Source organism: Oryza glaberrima, chromosome 4 (assembly GCF_000147395.1).
Source record: "Oryza glaberrima chromosome 4, OglaRS2, whole genome shotgun sequence".
In the NCBI taxonomy this organism is placed as follows: domain Eukaryota; kingdom Viridiplantae; phylum Streptophyta; class Magnoliopsida; order Poales; family Poaceae; genus Oryza; species Oryza glaberrima.
In genome coordinates, this window is record NC_068329.1 from 989955 (window position 1) to 1010780 (window position 20826).

Here is a 20826-nt window from a genome sequence, read left to right on the forward strand (position 1 = left end):
ACGTCCGCCACCTTATCCGAATGCGGATGCCGGTGCCTCCTCCATTGTAACCAGCGGGTAAAACGGAGCCTTCCTCTCCAGCTAGGGCGTATAGGGGTCATAGATGCAATGATCTTCTACAGAACCTTAATGGAAAAGGAGGAGGAAACATAGCCGCGTCAACCTCCCTAATCTAGGCCGTATAGACAGCCATTGAGTGCACCAGCTGCCGATCCTATCCTCCACGCCATCCTGGCTTATCCCCAAGCCAAAACTTCATCCCTATCTGCCCTTTCCTCGAACACCTTGTGTGCATGCTTCATCATCACCGGTTGGAGCCGAAGCCGGCGTAGCTGATCGCGGGAACTGTGGCTCGGGCTGCCTCTACTTCCTCTTCTGCCTTGGATCAACGTCGGGAGCCGCTGGACGTCGGGAACCACGCATCGAACACCTGCAAGCGTCGCCGACCGCTAGCCGCCCCTGTTTCGTCCGCACTGAGCTGCGCGCCGCCAAACTTCGCCATCTCGCCATCTCTCGGTAAAACCTCGCTCCTATAGCTCCTCCTAGTCTAGTAGAAGCTAAATCCCCCACCAATTTTGGCGATTAGCGTCCTTCGGCGTGCCGTCCCGGCCGCCGCTTCGCCATCGGCGCGCTCGCCGTGGGTAGGTCACCTCGAGCACTCTCCTTCCCACCTAGCTAGCAAAACGGAATCATCATAAGCTGTACAAGCTCGTGCGCCAAAATAATTGGTTAGAGACCTCGCCGTTTGCCGAGTCCCCTTGCACCCTAGAGCTCGGCCATGGTGGCCATGCCGCGCCGCTCGCCCCCGCGCCGCCCTGTGCTGTGGCCGCCAGCGGGAGGTCGCCGGACCCTCCTCCGCGACTCCCCTGACCTCCGCAGGGTCGCCCTCGTCCGGGCTGGGCCGCACGCGCTGCGCCTCTGCTCTGCTCGATGGCCGGCGCGAGGTAGAAGACGATGGGGGAAAAAGGAAAGAACGAGAGAGAGAGAGATTATGACATGTGGGACCCACATCTACTTAGCGCACAGTAATTCTCTTCCAATGATGATTATAGCTGTCAATGACGGGTGGGTCCGGATGATTAGAAATTTAATTAAAACCAATATTAAGTTTACTCTCCATGACAAGCTGGACCCACTGGTAATTAAAACAGCCGGTTTGGCCCTAGTCAACCTGGGCTGGTCCCACGTGTCAGCCAATGTATCTTATGGATAATGCCAGGACTAAAAATAAATCAATTATGAACAGTATCATTTCACAATTATTGGAATTAATTCAAATTTGAATCTTTAAACAAGTATAACTCACTCATTTTAGCTCGGATTTGAATGAAACTTGAACCTAAATTCATATAAAATCAAGATCTAGCTGATGGAATCACTTTTGCTATTTATTTTTGCACTGTTGAATTTTAGTGATTTAATTTGAATTCTAATTGAATTCAAATCGAATCTTTCGCACGTACATATAGATTCCGAGGGAGTGGTTGAGTTGACTGCAGAACAGGGACATCAAATCTGTGAGCAAGGCAAGTCATCACTAATCTTTGAGCATGTTGGACCTATTGCGAACTTATTTTGATTTAAATAAAGTTTGCATGCTATTTATATGTGAATGTCCTACTTTGTTATATGCCATACCTTTGATATTGATTATGCATATAATCTTTGTAATCCATGATATCGTGTGTCTTTAGTCAATATTTGACAAATGCTTAGCCCATGCTAATTTAGATCCATGCATATTCATATTTATCAAAATGCTTTATGCTTGGGCAATTACCTTAGGGAAGGTAATTGACATACGGCATGTGGAGACATGAGCGCCACATTGCCATGATAATGATGAGATGATTTGTGAAAGAAAATTAAACTAAACAATTTTTTTCGACTGGGCCGGCTGGAGGACTTGGGTGGTTAAGGCTAGTGCCGTCCCTGGTCAGTTAAGAACAGAGCCATGAAGTTAAGCATGAAACGACCACAGTACAGCCGTACTTCTCGAATGAGTATAGACCTAGCGGAGTAGATAGCCGAGCGGAGGCAGTACCCCTGCATAGTGGTTTCACTTAGGTGTGTGGACGAACAAGCAGTCTGCTGGCGGATACCCGATACGGATGGCCAAATGGCGGATACCCGATACGGATGGCCAAATGGCGGATACCCGATACGGATGGCCAGAGATTGACTTGTCAAGACTACAAGACTACAAGGAGATACCCAAAAGAGTACAGCATGGATTGGGTTCAACTACATGATGCAATGTTAGGCTTGCGTGAGTTTTCCCTCTCGGGAGCGCCAGAACTCCTCTCACTGCTAGAAACTTATAACGCCTAGAGTGCATGAGGACTCAAAGTTCATGGAGTGGGTACTGCCAAAGTGAGGTTGTTGAAAGGCTTTGCCATGGCAAGTCTCATTCGTTGGGACGTAGGCTCATGTGTTGGGCAAGTCACGGAGTACGGGTAAAGTGTACATCCACTGCAGTGTGAGTAAACCAATCTATTCGAATAGCCGTGCTCGCGGTTATTGAGCATCGGGACATGTATTACACTTGGCTAGACTCTAAACTCTTAAAATGATAGGTGGGATATGCATAATGGTTTTTAGACTGGTGGAACAACTTCTCGAGAGGCGAGAAGGGGTAGACCCCAAAAAACCATGACGACCAGTGGCGGAAAGCTATCCTTGGGAACACAATAGATGGTGGACAGAACCGTCGCTGTTTAATGAACTATGGAGATAAAATTTGATCGGTTATGCTAGGTCTTAGGCTTGTGAAAAGAATTGCAAAATTGGCTTTATGCAAATAAACCATTAGCCTTTCATTGAATATCCTCTATCATATGCATCGTTGTTGTGGTGGCTTGCTGAGTATGGTTGGTACTCACTCTTGCTATTTACAAATTCCATCAGAAGCCGGTGATGAAGTCTCGGATGACCCATATGCTTACTACCAGGAGGGTGAAGAAGATGGTGGCGCTTAGTAGGTCTTAGTTACGGTTGTTGCCTGTGGCAATGGCGTCGCCGCTGCCTTGATTCCGCTGCTTATCTATTTCTGCTTTTGGGATGTATTCTGGACCGTTTAGTCCTATGTTCTAGACTATGCCTGCGGGCCTATGATGTAATAATTCGCGCTAGACAATCTTTGTATGCGCACTTGATATTTCAGCAATGTAATCGTGAGTACCAGACTACTTGATCCAGGGAAATGGTACTATTCACATGAGTGATTCCTGTTATAAAAACGGGGGTCTACACTATTGGTCCAAATTTGCACACCCTCTCATGCCACTCCCGTCGGTTAACCGTGTGTTGACCGTTAACTCTCAAGTAAAAAAGACATATTTGTCCTCTCTGAGTTGTTAGGCATGCCCTATACTCAGAAGGGTAAATACGACTTTTTTCCTTAAGAGTTAACGGTCAACACACGGTCAACTGATGAGTACCATAGACTTTAAAAATATGGAGATTACTTTGAGTTTAGGGATTGATTTTCAATTGCCCAAAAACTCAGAGTTTGCTTAAGAAATAAATAGTTTTGGAAGCTACTAAGAGATGGCTAATGTTACTAACTTTGTGCCCCAAAATGGTTTGGTTGCAAAATATGTGACATCAAGCAACTCTAAATTTTCTCTTTTACCTAAATCTTATATTTGAAATATCCTAAAGCAATTAGGTGTGGCCACAAATCACACCAACATTTTTATTTAATTTTCACTATTTCTATTTTAGATGAATAATGTATGAGATGCATTTGATGTATGCAACAACACTGTGTAATGTATATGTGAAGAAATAAAGAATTTACTTATGTGTCTAATTTGTGTTTTCTACTGTGATATATGCATATGAATCGATCCTCTAACACAAAAATCCAAGCCAAACGCGTGACACAACTAGTTGTTCAGCTCAACACAGTGAGCTTACTATAACTAGGTTACCAACAGCGCGGCGAAGCAAATTAAAATTTTTGGGTCGTTACAATTACTAAGGACCATTAAACATTATATGCATCATCCAGTCATCCACCAAATCTAGTGAAATGTTAAATATACTGGGAGTGTTCTACGCATCACCAAATCATTCATAGTACTTGCAGCTACAGATAAATTCATCAGAGTCTGTGCCTTAGCAAGCGTCAACAGAGAACAGAAGCGGCTGCGGAATTGGCTCCTCGATTCAGGACTGGAATCCTTGCAGCGACGAAGAACAAACGAGATAGAAAAAAAATGCTGATTGGATTGGGTAATCTTTTTAAGTAACCAAATCAATCATAAAAATAACCACACAAATAAACGGCTGGAATTCATCTCTATCACTAGCATGGTGTACTGTAAAAGGACTCATAAGGAAAAGAGTAAAAGCTAACCATAAAAGGAAAAAGGTGTACCGTATTTTTCATAAAGAAAATACTAGGCATCTATGCGGACTGCAGACTGCATAGCAAAATATACAACCCTTTCCAAATAACAGAGCAACTGGTATATATGTTTGCTGCATAGACAATGTCACACTCACAATCCTTAGCATCATTGCTTCCATTCATACAAGTGAAGTAATTAGGAGTACAAACTTAGGTCAGTCCATATATGCTGACAAATCACACACACACACAAACAAGTGCATTACAGCAACTCGACTGCATGAGGATCACCCAATGGATCTGCTCATGCTGCTGAAGCTGATGATTTATTCGTCGATCTCTAGTTAGCACACCACACCAGAAACTGTGCTAGAGATCAAAGTTTTCATAAGCATGTGTGATCATCTATCTAGAAATTAAGATGATGCATACAAAGTACGTACTCTGATGGATGGATCGGTCGAACAATCAGATCGACCAACCGGCCAAATGGAAAGCAAGCATGTATGGAGAAAATAACTGAGCAGATAGATGCAGAGCTCACACACCAGCTGAGCATCCATTTATTAATTTTCACACATAAACCAAGCAGAAATGAACAGAATCCAAGCTAGTAACAAGCAGATGATGAGCGTCAGGATGCCGGCCGGAGATGTACTTACTCATCATGCATTAGATATTGCAGCCGTTGCAAATGATATGATGAAATGAGCGAGCACATTGAACACCAGCCCAAGTAAGGACATATATAATAGAGATAGATCGAGCTGAAGATTTTGAGCCATTGGATGATGGAAAGGGAATGACACGTAGATGATTACTGTATCAAATATGTAGTGTATGGACGTATATATCGATCACCTGAAATTAAGAAGAAAAGAAAGCCCGCCAAGTCAGACAAAATTAAGAAAAAGGAAAATGCTCGACCATATATATACACGATGGAGTAAGTAAAGTAATGAGCTTTATGTGTTTCTATGAATGTATGTATGTGTGTGCAAACCCAAGTACTCCCTCCATATTTTAATGTATGATGCCGTTGACTTTTTAACCAACGTTTGACCACTCGTCTTATTCAAAAATTTTATGTAAATATAAAAATACTTATGTCATGCTTAAAGAACATTTGATGATAAATCAAGTCATAATAAAATAAAATATAATTACACAAATTTTTTGAATAAGACGAAAGGTCAAACGTTTGTCAAAAAGTTAACGGCGTCGTACATTAAAATACGGAGGGAGTAAAAATCACTCATTCATACAGACATATCACATACGTACATACCTGAGCATGGAACCTCTGGGCAGGTTCTTCTTGTAGTAGCATGAGTGGGTGGGCTCAAAGAGGGAAGGATGGTGTCCCTTCTCCAACCCGTCCCACTGCAGGCCATCCCACCATTCCTTCTCACAATCCACTTTGGGCTTGTGGGTACTGTCAAGACCAACAGCCGGTAGGCGGGTGAGGCTCCAGCAGCCTCGGATTTTGATGGTCTCGAGCTTGGGCGCCACAATCCTATGCCCGCAGATGCGTTGCAGAGAGGGCAGCTCATGCAGGTGGATGTGCTTCAGCTTCCGGAATTCTCTAGTTTCCAGTAGCTCTTGATTACTATCATCCACTCGGAAGACATCCTTGAGGTCACCACAGCACACGATCTCAAGGGTTTCCAACCCACCGTATGCATAGGGAAGTCTGCTGTCATATAAGGAAAGCACATGTATCAGCCTGGGGCAGCAATCTAGGTGTAGCACTCGCAAATAGAATGAAGTTGATCCAGGCTGAAAATGCAGCTGGCCCCTTGTACCCCAGTCCCAGATGTGGTGCGCCTTTGCTAGTTGGGATGCCCAGAATGTCTTCAGGTGCCAGAAAATTTCATCACTACCAGGACTAGGTGGAGTGAAAACAACGCCTTCAATGTTAGGGCATCTCTCCACTCTGCACCACTGTAGCCAATTCCATTTCCGTGCCTCATTTGAATGGCTTGTGATACTTGCGATAGACAAGCTGTCATGCACGTGCAGGCCTGAAGCTCTTTCACAGATGGAACCTGGCAAAGATGGCGACGAAAATGGTTTCGTCTGCATCCTCTTATCATCTTGTAAGCTAATGTAGTGAGAGGTGCTGTCCTCCTGTTTATAAGGCCACATCCAGTTGCCATTCATGGTTGCTTGTAGTTGCAAGTGCTGGATCTTGGAGTTGACATCCGCATATAACTTCTTGTTGTCAGCAGCTGGTCGTCGGCTTTTGGTCGACATCAACCAACGTTGTTCAGCCCTGCTAACGGCAATGGGCCTTCTCTTGCTTATTGTTCCGCCTAATTCAGAACCATCAGTAGTAGCAGTAGCAACACTAGCAGGAGGGGATGAGATCTCGATGCATGGTGCATCCAAGGGATATTTTGTATCATTTAGCGAGCGAAGGAGCCTTCTGTCGTCCCCCAATGAAATATACCATTTAAATTCAACGGGTGAGAATGATGATGATTCAACTACACCTGTAGCATGATCAAGTTCTGTGCTACTAGTATCGATGTGCAGAACCTCCAATGATACATCTTGTTTTGGCCATAGTATTGCAGAAAGCTCCTTGCATCCAAGCAGAAATAGCTCCTTGAGAGACCCGTTGCCTCGCATTGCACGTAGGTCGAGGGTTTTAATACAAGTTTCTGACACGTCCAGCTGCTTGAGCCTTTGAAATAGTCCTCTCAATAACAAACTCTTCAACTGGGTGCATCCCCGAAAGGAGATGCTCTCTATCTTGGCCGAGACATGAACATCATTGTCATTGCTGCTGCTGGAGAAGCTAAATGACTCGAGTGATGGTGGCAGGACGTGAGGGTCAATTCGCTTCAACTCAAAACAACCATCAAGAATGATCGTCTTTACGATTTTGCACTTAGATAGGTTCGGGAATAATGTTGCTGCTACCTGATCTTCCTTCCATACTTGTGACTGATGTTGATCTTCAGTTATTGGTTCGGTTGTGACTTGGAGCTTGACAAGGTTGAGCAGCCCAAGGGGCTTGGTGCTGCTTCCGACCCCAGCACTAGAATTGTTACCATCACGGAGTAGATGGTTTATGCTCCAATGCTTGACCCCCTTCACATTTAGCTCCCTAAGCTCAACCATCAGATCTTGTGCCTCTACTGATAGCAAACAATACCAATCTGTGTAACTCAGGTCAAGCACCCATAGCTTCTGGAAACATGCTCCACTACTAATACCAGTCTCCTTGTCAGTATCTCCAGCACTAGTACTATTTGGTGCTGAGCCGAGGTTGTGTTTGTCTTTGCAATGGTCAAGTAGGAGGAATCTTAGGCTGCTGCAAGAGAGGAAGGGTGGAGACGCAAAACTGAAGGTACATTCAAAGAGATGTATCACACGTAGCCAGCTTGCAGATCGATGTTGGAACATTTTGGCTTCCAGTGATTTCTGTCTACAACAAGCTGTAGTTGTGTCGACCTTGTTATTGCCAATAGCATCACATGTCCAGAAGAAGAAGGATGACTTGTCCACAAAATCAGAAGGCACTCGTAGTGCTCTCTGTATTGCTTCCGCAAAAGCTGGGTTACTGCTGTAATCGTCCATGGTCAAAAACTCCAAGATCAAGTTATTATAAAGAGCTTGGGCTATCTCCCATGGCGATGAGCTATGACAACTTGTACTACTAGTGGTGTCTGAGGTTTGTATGATTCCACTGCATACCCAATAGTTAGCTGCGTGGGTATCCCAGTGTTGGGTGTAGTCCACATGTTGTTGTCTTAGCATCAACTGATACATGATGCACTTCTTGACAAGCTCGGTGCTCATGCCAGCAGATTGAGGGACACCGGTGTACCTGGCAACCTCCTCTGCCTCTTGATGCAAAAGCATTCCAAATAAGTTTACAAAACTATATTCATCGTCTGCGGTTGGATAAGCATATATAGCTACATCACTCAGCCCAGCAAGCTTATCCCGATCCTCCTTGCTTACGTTATCCATGTCGAAGTCGGTAATCCGAAAGCTGCTTCGGGAGGTCCACAACACCGTTTTGTTGAAGATTCCTGTTATTACAGGGACACCACACTCTAGCAGATCAATGTAGCCATTGCTCCCATTGTGGAAGATCACCAGGAATGTGCGGCTGGCAAGAATGCTGAATATAGCCTGGCTGACGTCTTGTATTACCCCTCTAGCACTCTGCTCCACCCCACTGAAATCATCCTCCTCGTCGTGCTGGTCGAACAAGGCCATCAGCGACCAAGGAAGCTGCAGCTCCTGGGCGATGGCCTTCTGCAGGGCCCTCTTGCTCTGCCACACCGAGCAATCAACGTGGATCATCTTCTCCCACCTTCTTCTTCCTGGCGATGGCGATGACCTCATCGTCAGTCTTTTGGCGACTGCTCTGAGGACGGCTGAAGCCCCCAGTCCACCCCAGCCATGGAAATACATCACATTCCCCTTGCTTGTATCCTCCAGCAATTCAATTACCCTGCCTGCTGCTTCATCGATGCTGTCTGCTATGATCCTGGTCCACTGCAATAATTAATCATTCATTAATACCACTAATTAATTCAAACCTGCCCTAGAACTAGAGAGCTTCTCGGTCGGTGATTCCGCGATCAATACAGGCAAAGCTGAATTAGCTAGTTTTAATTATTTTCATTAGTATATTTATTCCCTCCGTCACAATGAAACAAGTTCATAGCTAAACAAACACACTAAAATCTTTTATCACAAATAAAATTCTAAAGAAACGCCCAGTTTTCTCGGTGGTGTATTTATTAATTACAATAGAATAAAGTGTAATAGACCACAAAAAGGTAGAGTGCAAACCGGCATATATATAATGTTACGAATAAAGTTATTAATTACACTATATATATTTTTTCTCTCTGCAACTAGCCAAACATAGCATTTGAATTTTGAACAGGTGGAGTGTGAGAAATTTTACGGTTCTTGACCAATTACTTGTTATTATCAAAAGTTTACACTAAAATTTTTTCTTTTATACATTGAGATACATAATACTTGATGTGCCAAAATTTATAGTATAAAATATGGTACCTCATGTTATCTTCTAAGGATGGTAAAATTATCCTTTTTGCAATTTATTTCTTCCACAAATAGAAGAAGTTTGCTCCGAGAGGATTGTTTGCAAATGAGATGTTAGAAAAAAAAAACACTTCTAAAGTCAAATATGACAATGAAAGCGTGTTTCAAAAAATTGCGTCCAAATTGGAAATCTAAAATAGCAGTAAAGTTTGCCTTGTTTAATTCACGTGCGTGGTCGTGAAATAACTTTCATTCAAAAATAAAAACAATATCACCGATCTGATTTAATTACCTCCTTCGCTGGTGGCATGTTGAGTTGATCTGCGTAGCCTGGCTCTCTTCAATTAATGTTGAATTGCGGTTAAGCGGGCAGCTTCATCGATCATATAATCTCAATCGATCTTCTTTCAGTTGATTAAACGCTCCTTAATTAGAAATGGATCGACAGAAGAGAATACATATATATGTTGAAGCAAGCCCTGTAATTAATTAACCCATCATATATAGATGCCTGATGGATCGATTTCTCCAGCCCACTCCTGATTATTTAATTACTCGCTCTAGCCTGCACATTATAGATACAGTAGTTCACGTATATACGCATGTAAAACATACTTAATAAATTAGTTACTGTACATGATTAATTTTGTACTAGTGGCCCGGCCCAACATGCGCCTGGGTTTCAAATGGACACAAGTGAACGCAGTATAATCCAAGTGTATTTTAATTTGATTAATAATTAATCAACGACGACGATGATATACTACACGGATGCATATATATCTTTAATTCGTTCTCCCTAGGGATTGTTTTGAGGATAATGGAGAAGTGTTTACATGCATGTTATATAAACTAAATCATCTTTTCATATAAACGAAACGTACAAATTAAGCCAGACTTACAACAGCATGCAAGCATTTCATATATTTATATATGTGTGAACATCCCGTAGAAAACCAAATTAAATAATATACCACATAGCTAGAGATCTAACTAAAATTAAAGCTTATAAAACTGAGATGATTTTGTACATACATATATATATATGCATGTTGATGCATCAACACACACATAGGGGGGGAGAGAGAGAGAGAGAGAGAGAGAGAGAGAGAGAGCGCAATTAAACTGCACGATATGATGTAGCTAGTTTACCTTAATCACGATGTTTGCCGACAGAGATCGAGTACATGGGGATTAGCTAAGCCATTGTTGGTGCGAGGGCGAGCATAAATTGAAACGATCAAACTGGATGCAATATGATCGATAGATCGATGTTCTGGGCTAGAGCTAGCAGAAGCCTTGTAAAAACGTACTGTCGTCTAGAATGCTTGCATTATTACAACATGCTTCGTCGATCTATTATTCCTTGCGTACGATCGATATGTTTGCTTTAGTATTTTTCTTTGCTTTGCATTTGCTGCAAAGCCGCAAATCGATATGCTATATGTACGTCCTAAGCTGTACCTGAATGCATCATCTGAGAGGAGGTACAATAGCATAGCAGGCTATAAGCCAGCTATAAACATATATATTTTAAAGAGATAAAAAAGTAGAGAGAAAAGCAGTGGGCTACAGATCTGTAGACAGCTGCAGCATGGATTCCAAGACATAATATATGCTTCTATGACAGGTGGGATCACATATTAATAGTATTGTAAGCAATTGTTGTATAAATCGACTATTAAATTGGCTATAGATAATTTGGAGTTAGTAGTTGGCTATACTATCTGATCGTCGGATTCTTTACTTCGCCTCCTTGATTAAAGTGCAAAAAGCAAAAGATAAAGCAAAAGGGATGTACGTCGTCAATCCAGGATACAAAAGCAACTGTGTCTTGTTAACCCCAAGGTTAGAATATGATACCCTATACTCCCTCCAGTTTCATTTTAATTAACGTTTTGGACAATGACACGGTCTACAAGATATATCTTTGATCTTATTTTTCTATTATAATATATACAATAAATAAATGCATGTTTACTTTTATTATAGTGCTTTGAAAGAAAAATTTATATATATTATTCTATTTTCTTTAAATTAAATATTTTTAAAGTTATTAATGGTCAAAGTTATAAAAGTTTGGCCTCAACCTTATTCAAAACGTCAATTAATATAGAACCGGAGGGAGTATAGGGTTAACTATCTCATAATGCATAAACATTTCGGGGTAACAGAAATTACAAAATTTCAAACATAATTCCACAAACAATTAAATAACTCATGAATTTTGACATTTTTTTCTAAATTCGATAGAATACATTCTCCCTTGGAGTTAAACTAAATTTAAAACTTTGATTGGCATATAGGCTACCTAAGCCACCGTAGTTCAACCCCCCCCCCCCCCCCTCCAAAAAAAAGGAAAAAACAGGTTTGCTAATCTAGCACCACTACAAGATGGGTATTCGCAGGCAGAAAAAAATGATTTTTCACGGGCGCCCAGCCGCCGCGCTTACAATTATAAGGCATGCGAAAATCATGTGGTCAACGTTGAAGTTGTTGTCGCTGTCCCTAAGAAGCCAGGGAGGTTCCACCACCACCGGAGTTCACGGGGTCCCAACAGCTGGATCTAGCCTTCTCACCGTCGTCTTGCATGCCCCTCGGCGGCGAGATCGGTGGTGTGCGGTGGCGGGAAGGAGGCAGCCCGTGCCCCTCGGCGACCGGAGGCGGCATGCGGCGGCGGGACGGAGGTGGTCCGCGCCCCTCGGCGGTGGTAGGCGAAGTGCGGTGGCGTGCGGCGACGGGACGGAGGCGGTCCGCGCCCCTTGGCGGCGGGAGGCGGCGTGCGGCGGCGGGATGGAGGCGGCCCGCGTCGGATCTGGAGGTGCGACGGCATCGGCGGCCAGCGGATCCATCTCTCCCCCTCCCTCCCACTTTGTGATTTGTTTGAGATACGTTCTTGTTCATGCAAGAGTTCATTTGTTGCTATGATAATTGGTGTGAGATTTTGTGTTGCTCTTGTTCATCTGTTGATGTGGAATCTGTTCATCATTTGTTTGTTGTTCATGTGGGTTCATGTGGGAGTTAATCGGCTAGAGCCGGCTGGCTTTTTTTTTTTTTTTGCTCGTTGATTCCATATTGGTGTCGGTTTTTAAAATGACATTGGTGCCGATAATCAGTGCCGCCTCCATGGTGCTGGTTGGGAAAACCGGCATCTAAGGGGTCTTCCCAACCGGCACCGAAGTGCATTTCTCTAGTAGTGAACCACCATCCCAGTACCTCGATCTACCGCCACCCGCCGCAGGAGACATGAAGCATGATGGCTTGGATCTGCCCACTGGTGGCGGCATCAAGAGAGGTAATAGCCACCATCCAGATCTGACCTCCCCGATGGTGGATCTAGCCTTTACTCCAACAGATCTAGAGCCACAACGCTGTTGTAAACAACCCATATAGATGTTCGTTCACCACAGATCCTGAGCTCAGCCCATTGTTTGCCACCACCACCCTGCCCTTGCCGCAGTCGCCATTGTTGTCGCTGGTCCCAAGCTCTGGCCCTCGTTCGATAATGCCGACCCACCCCTTCCCCTTCACTGCTCATCCAATGCCATGTGTTCGAAGTCGCCGTCGCCAAGCCAAGGCAAGCCGTGTGGTTGCTTCTACACGAGGAGAAACGGTGGCAAGTGAAGGATAAGGAGAGCTCGTGTGTGGATCTAGTGAGAGGGAGAAGATAGGAGAGGGAGAGAATGAGTGGTTCTCGATAGAGGAGCCGTGGAGGAGAGTTTAAGACTTAGGTTGTGTTCTTCCCCCATTTTTCCCAACTCACCTCCATCGTGTTCCGCGTGTACGCTTTTCAAACCGCTAAACAATATATATTTTGCAAAAAGTTTCTATACGAAAGTTGCTTTAAAGAATCATATTAATCTATTTTTCAAAAAAAAAGTAAATACCTAATTAATCGTAAGAAAATACATCGCTCCATTTTACGTGCGCGGAAGGTGAATTCTCAACCTCACCTCCCGAACACAACCATAGTAGCTTTTTAGTGCGGTAGCAAGTGGTCGGTTGTCAATTTTTCTAGGCGGTGCTCCTAACAGTTTGACTACACAGATATGATTTTTGCGGACGAACCTAAGACCTGAGGGCCACCTATATAAAAATTTGATTTTTTTGCATGCGAGCTAGCTGTAAAAAAAACACTTAATATATTTTTACAAGTATATTTTTTTAAGTCCGCCTGTAATGGTGGGTGTTGTCCAAAATGGTTTTTTATATTGTGTTACATGCGTTGATTTGGGGATTATATGATTTTTTGGTTGTGTTTTCGGTTCTTTTTCCCTTCTTGACGTATACAAGGTCTATGCTCATGAAATATTGGGTATTGAAGTGCATATGAGCTTTAAGTTGATTTGTTTAATTTGGAGAGGATCCCTTGTGTCATGGCATATGTTAGTACCGCTGCATTCAGAAGTACACATGCCACAAATGAACAGCGGCACAGCTGTTTTATACAAAAGTAGAGGGAAATTGCAACGCCATTAAAACGACTAGGCTGATTAACTCAAAACAGAAAACGGAGCGATAGATTAACACATGATTAATTAAGTTTAAGCTATAAAAAACTTGAAAAATAAATTAATATGATTTTTTTAAGCAACTTTCCTATAAAAACTTTTTACAAAACACACACCGTTTAATGATTTGAAAAGCGTGCGCGCGGAAAACGAGAGATATGAATTAGGAACTCATATACATAGCCAATAGACTAGGAGCGAAGTTTCGGTTTAAAAAAGCAAAAAGAACATATTTTACAAAACTCATATCTACAAATTAAAATAGGGGAAAGAATACAATTCGTATTTCATAGTCAGAGGTGAAATTCTTGGATTTATGAAAGACGAACAACTGCGAAAGCATTTGCCAAGGATGTTTTCATTAATCAAGAGAAGTTGGGGGCTCGAAGACGATCAGATACCGTCCTAGTCTCAACCATAAACGATGCCGACCAGGGATCGGCGGATGTTGGTTATAGGACTCCGCCGGCACCTTATGAGAAATCAAAGTCTTTGGGTTCCGGGGGAGTATGGTCGCAAGGCTGAAACTTAAAGGAATTGACGGAAGGGCACCACCAGGCGTGGAGCCTGCGGCTTAATTTGACTCAATACAGGGAAACTTACCAGGTCCAGACATAGCAAGGATTGATAGACTGAGAGCTCTTTCTTGATTCTATGGGTGGTGGTGCATGGCCATTTTTAGTTGGTGGAGCGATTTGTCTGGTTAATTTCGTTAACGAACGAGACCTCAGCCTATATATATATATATATATATATATATATATATATATATATATGAAAATGCAGATTTGCATTCGGGTTCATATGTACCTACAATCTACACCGTTGATGTGTTCCAAGATTTGTGCTGCAAAATGTACCTAACCTTAACTAAATGAATGCTTACTATAAGGAGAAAAGATAATTAGGATTAGGTTGGTACAATATGAATATGTATAACATGTATGTTGCATTTTAATCTATATATATATATCCAAAAATTGATAATGTTAGCCTAGTAGATAAGTTCTCTTTTTTCCTCGTCTCCTGGGCATGCTAATGGGCCAAACCGGCCGTTTGCTCGACAAACGTAGGCAAGGGCCACGGAATAAAGAGCCTAACTGTGCTTGCTTCACCGGTTTCAAGATAGTTGTCCTAAATTTGGCCCAATATTGATGGAACAACATAAATTCCTCTTTTTTGAGATGGATTCTAATTACTCAAGTAGACGCCACCCGTTTATTATATGTCAACTAAATGGTTATAAAAAAATTTAAAAATAATAATAATATAGATTAATATGTAATATCTCATTCCACAAACTTGCAAGTTTAAATTTCAACTTCTACCAATTGTAAGAAAAATAACAAATTTAACTATAAATATACGTATTGTAATTTGAGTTTTGTTTGTTATTTTTGTTACAATTTGTAGAAGTTGAATTTTAACTTAAATGTTTGTGAAGTGATATATTACGTATTGATCTATCTTGTTAATTGTTTTTAAATTTTTTTCATAACCATTTGATGACATGTAATAAATAGATGGGACATCCATCCGGGTGATTAAAACAGTTCCCATCTTTTCTTTTCAACTGTAAAAGCGGTCGTCGTTCTCCTCTTCTCCCACCATCACACTTCTTCCATCACGTGAAAAATCCATGTTGCCTTAAAAAATTACCCACCCAAAAAAAAGTTTCCATGTGAAAAATCAACCTACCAGAAAAATCAATCGAATAGATAAAATAAACCCCATAAAATCATTAGTCTATATATAATCCTCCTAATCCCATTGCAAAGCACGGGCATAACACTAGTTGCTATTGAAAAATTCATACCAAAAACACCAAAACTAATCACATATCTCTCCTACTTTGAAGCAGAGTCGTCATCCTCTCCTCACCCCACCGTCGTACCTCCTCCGCACGTAAAAAGAACAATGTTGCCTTAAAAAACCACCCCACGCCATGAAAAAGGTGTTTCCATGAAAAAAAATCAACCCACAAGAGAAAATTTATGAAAATAGAGATAAAATTCAACCGATAAAGCCATTCATACGTATATATTCCTCCCACTCCCGGTGCAATGCACGGGCGTAGAACTAGACTAGATAAATCTTGGAATGGGTTTATTTTTTGCCTAATGAAGGAGATAGAAATGTAGATGAGCTAGGGCGAAATAAGGGCAAAGATCCATGTGAAATGAGCATATTTTGTTTCTGGAATTGTCTATACTTCTTGCGCCACAAATTAATTCAAGATCAAAACTGTCAATTAATTTTCAGACCGAACGATTAAAAAAGGATGACTAAGATTACAACCAAATCGAAAACACATTGAATTAGGCCCTGATTGACACGACCCTAGATGATTTAAAGTTTGTATATTAACTTATAGTATTTTAAAATTTTATATTTCATATAAAATAGAAACAATATGATTTATCTAAATTTTATCGACGAAATCATATATCCAGATATATGTATTTGTAGAGCAAGTAATATTTATATCTACAAAATCTTTAATCCGGAGTTGTACCAATTAAACAGCGCCTCAATACTTCTTGGGCCAATTCCCTACGTGCCCATGTAATTTCACCCAATCCCTTCTACGTCCCTGAAATAATTTCACCCAATCCCTTCTACGTCCCTGAAATTTGTTTGATCTCTTATATGTCCCTGAGTTTTTATTTGGATCCCTTACATACCCATTCCGTTAGTTGACCATTAGTTTGACCGTTAGTTATTGTAGAAATTACTTTGTTGTCCTTGGTATATTGTTAAAAGCTAGAAATGTTTTATGTGTAAATTATTTGAGTTGTGAAAACCAATAAGGAATAAATTACTAAATATTTGTTATGAATTTTTAAAAATAAAACATTATTTCATTAAAATAAAAAAGATTTATTGTAAAAAAAGTTCTGCATAAAATTTGAAAATTACTTTTCAACAAATATTTAGTGAAAAAAGATTTGTTGTGAAAAAACGAAGGGGATGTAATTAGTTTATCACAAATTAGAAAACAAATTTAAAATTTAAACCTAAATAACATTTAGTTTTTGCTCTTAATTTTCTGGTGAAACTAATGTATGGATTTAATCATAATTTTTAAAAAATAAAAAATAATATGTTTTATTTTTTAAGTTGGGCATTAAATGATTATATTGCTTGTATTTTGTATAAGTTAATTTTTTCATATGAAAATTTATTGGGTAGGTACCACATATGTATAGGATGGGTAATATAGTTATTTTAAAATATTTAACAGTCAACTAATGGTCAACTAACGGAGATGGGTATAGAGGAGATCAAAATGAAAACTCAGGGGTATATAAGGGATGATGTCAAATTCAGGGGTATTGAAGGGATTGAGTAAATTTTCAGGGGTATATAGGGAATTTTCTCATACTTCTTTTACACGTCTAAAGACGTGGACCGATAAACCAGCCACAACAGTACAACACCATGCATATACCTATATCCTACTCCCTCCATCCCATATTAACGTAAGATATTTTGGAGAGATATGGTATATTTTATTACTATGAATCTGGACAGGTCCTTTTAAAATCCCTTACATATATATTATAGGAAGGAGGGAGTATTGTAGACATATTTGATATCATAATTGTTTATATTTTGTAATTCAGAGGAATCATATTGTTTCGATTCGATTAATTAGCTGTATGTATGGAAAAGACCGCATATATAGTATCATAATATGTGCATTTGATCATCAGCAGAATCCAGAAACACACCCGTAGTGACCACTACTGGAGAAACGATCTTTGGTCGGTCGGCCAAATTTCACAATAGTCCCGATTCACTTATAAATTGGGACTAAAGATTCCTAGTAGGTAACACCAACCGGGACTAAAGATTGAAACTTTAGTCCCGATTGATGTTACCAATCGGGACTAAAGATCAAGTTGATCTTTATACCTGATTGTTAACACCAACCGGGACTAAAGTTAGCACACCATATATGTTCTTCTTCCTTCTCCAGCCTGAGCATGGCTTCATTTTTTGAAGAGGAGGAGGGGAGGTGCTGTCTGATTTTTTTTGAATTTGGTTTGGTGATAATACATAACTTTGAGGTGTCTAAAAGCTTAGCAACTTTATCCTCCTCTATTTTTTGCTTAGCATTTATATTTAAAGATAAGTTCTATTCATTTTTGCCACTAAAAAGTATGAATGGAAGATGATGAGTGAGAGAGAGTTTGTGTAGGAAAGGAGTATAGAAAGTAGGTTTTTTTTTATAATTTTATAACAACTTGTGATAAAAGAGATGAGAAATAAAAGATAGAAAATTAATCTAAAAGAATAGAAAACTTAGTTAATTTAAAATTAATATTAGTACAACACATTAAATATTTGTTTGCAACTTTAAATGTAATTAAAACTTGCATAATATGTGGTGTTATTTGGTAATTATTGTATGAATAAATATATATAAATATTGCATAAATGTTTAATTGGTTTGACTATCGTGGAATATTTTTCACGTTTTTTTGTGCATTTTATTTAGATGGATCGGCAATAGATGCGCACGGACCGACGGTCGAAAGAGTACATTGAAGGCGTGCATTATTTTTTGAGAGTGGCCAAGGCTAACAAACAGAATAATGGTTTTATCCGTCGTCCATGCATTAAGTGCAAAACCAGAGGGAGTATTCTGCAGTAAGAATTATTCATATTCACTTGTTTGGGACGGGCTTCATGCCGAGCGCTTGGACCTCACACCGGGAGCTAGGGGTTCAAATGGAAGAAGATAAAGCAGAAAACGAGAACATTTCGGACTGAGCTTAGTACAGTGGATTTGAAGTAAATACAGCGGGCGAGGTGGACGGGGCTGTTGAAGATAATGACGCTGCAGATGATCTTGGTCAGATGTTGCAGAATGTCAAGGAGGACTGTGAAAGTGAAAAGGAGGCCCAGAAATTAGAGCGTATGTTAGCGGACCATAGGACGCCGTTGTACCCAGGTTGCAAGCAGGGGCACAAAAAAAATTGGGTACCACTCTAGAATTCTTGCAATGTAAGGTAAAAAATGGTGTGTGTGATAAGGCATTTGGCGACTTATTGAAACTAGTAAAGAACATTCTTCCGGAAGAAAACAAGTTACCCGAAACAACGTACGAAGCTAAGAAGATAGTCTACCCTCTAGAACTAGAGGTTCAGAAGATACACGCATGTCCGAACGATTGTATCCTCTATCGCGGTGAGTACTATGAGAACCTAGAAGCTTGCCCGGTTTGTAAAGCACTACGATACAAGATCAAGCGAGATGATCCAGGTGAAGTTGACGGACACCCTTCGAAGAAGAGAATTCCTGCTAAGGTGATGTGATATTTTCCTATAATACCACGGCTCAGATGTTTGTTCAGGAACAAAGAGCATGCAAAAATGATGCGATGGCACGCAGAAGAACGTCGACAAGACGGGATGCTTAGACACCCCGCCGACAGGTCGCAATGCCGAAATATCAACAGAACATTTCAAGACATTGGAGAGGATGCATGAAACGTAAGGTTCGGTTTGAGTACGGATGGCATGAATCCATTTGGAGAGATGAGCAGCGGCCATAGCACTTGGCCTGTTATGATGTGTATCTACAAGACTACAACCTCCCCCTGACTGTGCATGAAGAGGAAGTACATCATGATATCATGATGCCGATTATTATTCAAAGCCCAAAACAACCTGGTAACGATATTGATATATACCTAAGACCACTCGTCGATGATCTGAAAGTTTGTGGGAGAAAGGAGTCACTGTGTGGGACGAGAATAAACAGGAGCAATTTAACCTATGAGCCATGCTGTTCGTATCCATCAACAATTTGCCTGCACTTAGCAATCTTGTTTAATGTGTCGACACACCCGTAGTGACGACAATTCTGATGCATATATATTTCAATTAGCAACTACTAATAGTCCATGTGATGTGTGCCACTTAATAAAGAACAGCAACAAGTTGATGCAAATCAATTTTTACTCGATGACACCGCATCAAACACAAATTAATCCATCACACCCACTACTAATCTACCAACTCATATGCACTTAAACATACATGAACTTACTTGTATATATGCACATGACGACCTAGCTAGCTAGCTACTTGGATCAGAATCTCCAATAAAACAAACTGAGGTGTATAGGAGAATCCATGCATTGCCCAAAAAACAAAAAGGCAAAGACAACAACATTTTTATTTATTTTTAATTATGTACAGCTAACACTGATAGTACTTTGAATCACATGGCACATGCATGCAAAGGTGACGGCGAGTTCATTACTCCCACGGCGGGCGACGCCGGCGCGCCACCGACGCCGACGCCGGCAGCCGACCTCTTCAAGAACTCGATGCACTCGTCGACCGCCTCGCTCCGGTACGAGTCGGCGTACGCCGGCGCCGCCGGGCTCATCCGCACCGCCGCGGAGCGTCTCGACGTCGCCGCCGCCGACCTGCCCGGCGACGTCCTGATCGGCGTCGCCGTCTGCTGCTGCGGCGGCAGGGCGCCCTGCTTCGTCGTCGTCGACGCGGCCGACAGCATCGCCAGCCTCAGCACGACGTCCCGGACACGGTCCAGCACGGACGACGACACCGGCGGCGCCGCGCCGCCGCCGGAGGAAGCAGCGCGGCGATGCCGCCTCGCGCCGCCACCGCCGCCGCCGCGCAGCCTTGGGATGCATGTCACCGTGGTCGCCTTGAGCGGCTCGGCCAAGAACCTCTCCTCCATTGATTTGCTCGAGCTTGAGCTCTCTCTCCTGCTAATTACAAGATGGCTTGCTCTCTGTCTAATTAGCTTGTGATGGCTGCTGTCTCACTGAAGCAACTAATTAGGTTGATTTGGTGGTGTTTATATACAAACAAGAGGCAGAGAGCAATTTGGTGATCTTGATTCTTCTTCTTTGTCTACTACTGGTCAGCACTGGATTTT

The 20826-nt window shown here is 41.6% G+C and overlaps 2 protein-coding genes across 2 annotated transcripts; both read right to left on the reverse strand.

Moving 5' to 3' along the window:
* Nucleotides 1-4500: 4500 nt before the first annotated feature.
* Nucleotides 4501-10738, reverse strand: LOC127769426 (uncharacterized). Its single transcript, XM_052295009.1, has 4 exons — nt 10547-10738; nt 9687-9959; nt 5646-8875; nt 4501-5218 (listed from the first exon to the last, which is right to left on the reverse strand). The coding sequence occupies exons 2-4, from the start codon at nt 9702-9704 to the stop codon at nt 5215-5217; spliced, it is 3252 nt and encodes a 1083-aa protein (XP_052150969.1). The 5' UTR covers nt 9705-9959; nt 10547-10738; the 3' UTR covers nt 4501-5214.
* A 9144-nt stretch (nt 10739-19882) lies between these two features.
* On the reverse strand, nt 19883-20625 carry LOC127769268 (uncharacterized). Its single transcript, XM_052294804.1, has one exon. It carries the CDS (start codon nt 20623-20625, stop codon nt 20140-20142), a length of 486 nt encoding a protein of 161 aa, XP_052150764.1. The 3' UTR covers nt 19883-20139.
* Nucleotides 20626-20826: the final 201 nt, after the last annotated feature.

Bases quoted from the DNA above. Each gene is read 5' to 3' on its own strand.
- LOC127769268 (XM_052294804.1), bottom strand. From the start codon at position 20,625: ATGGAGGAGAGGTTCTTGGCCGAGCCGCTCAAGGCGACCACGGTGACA.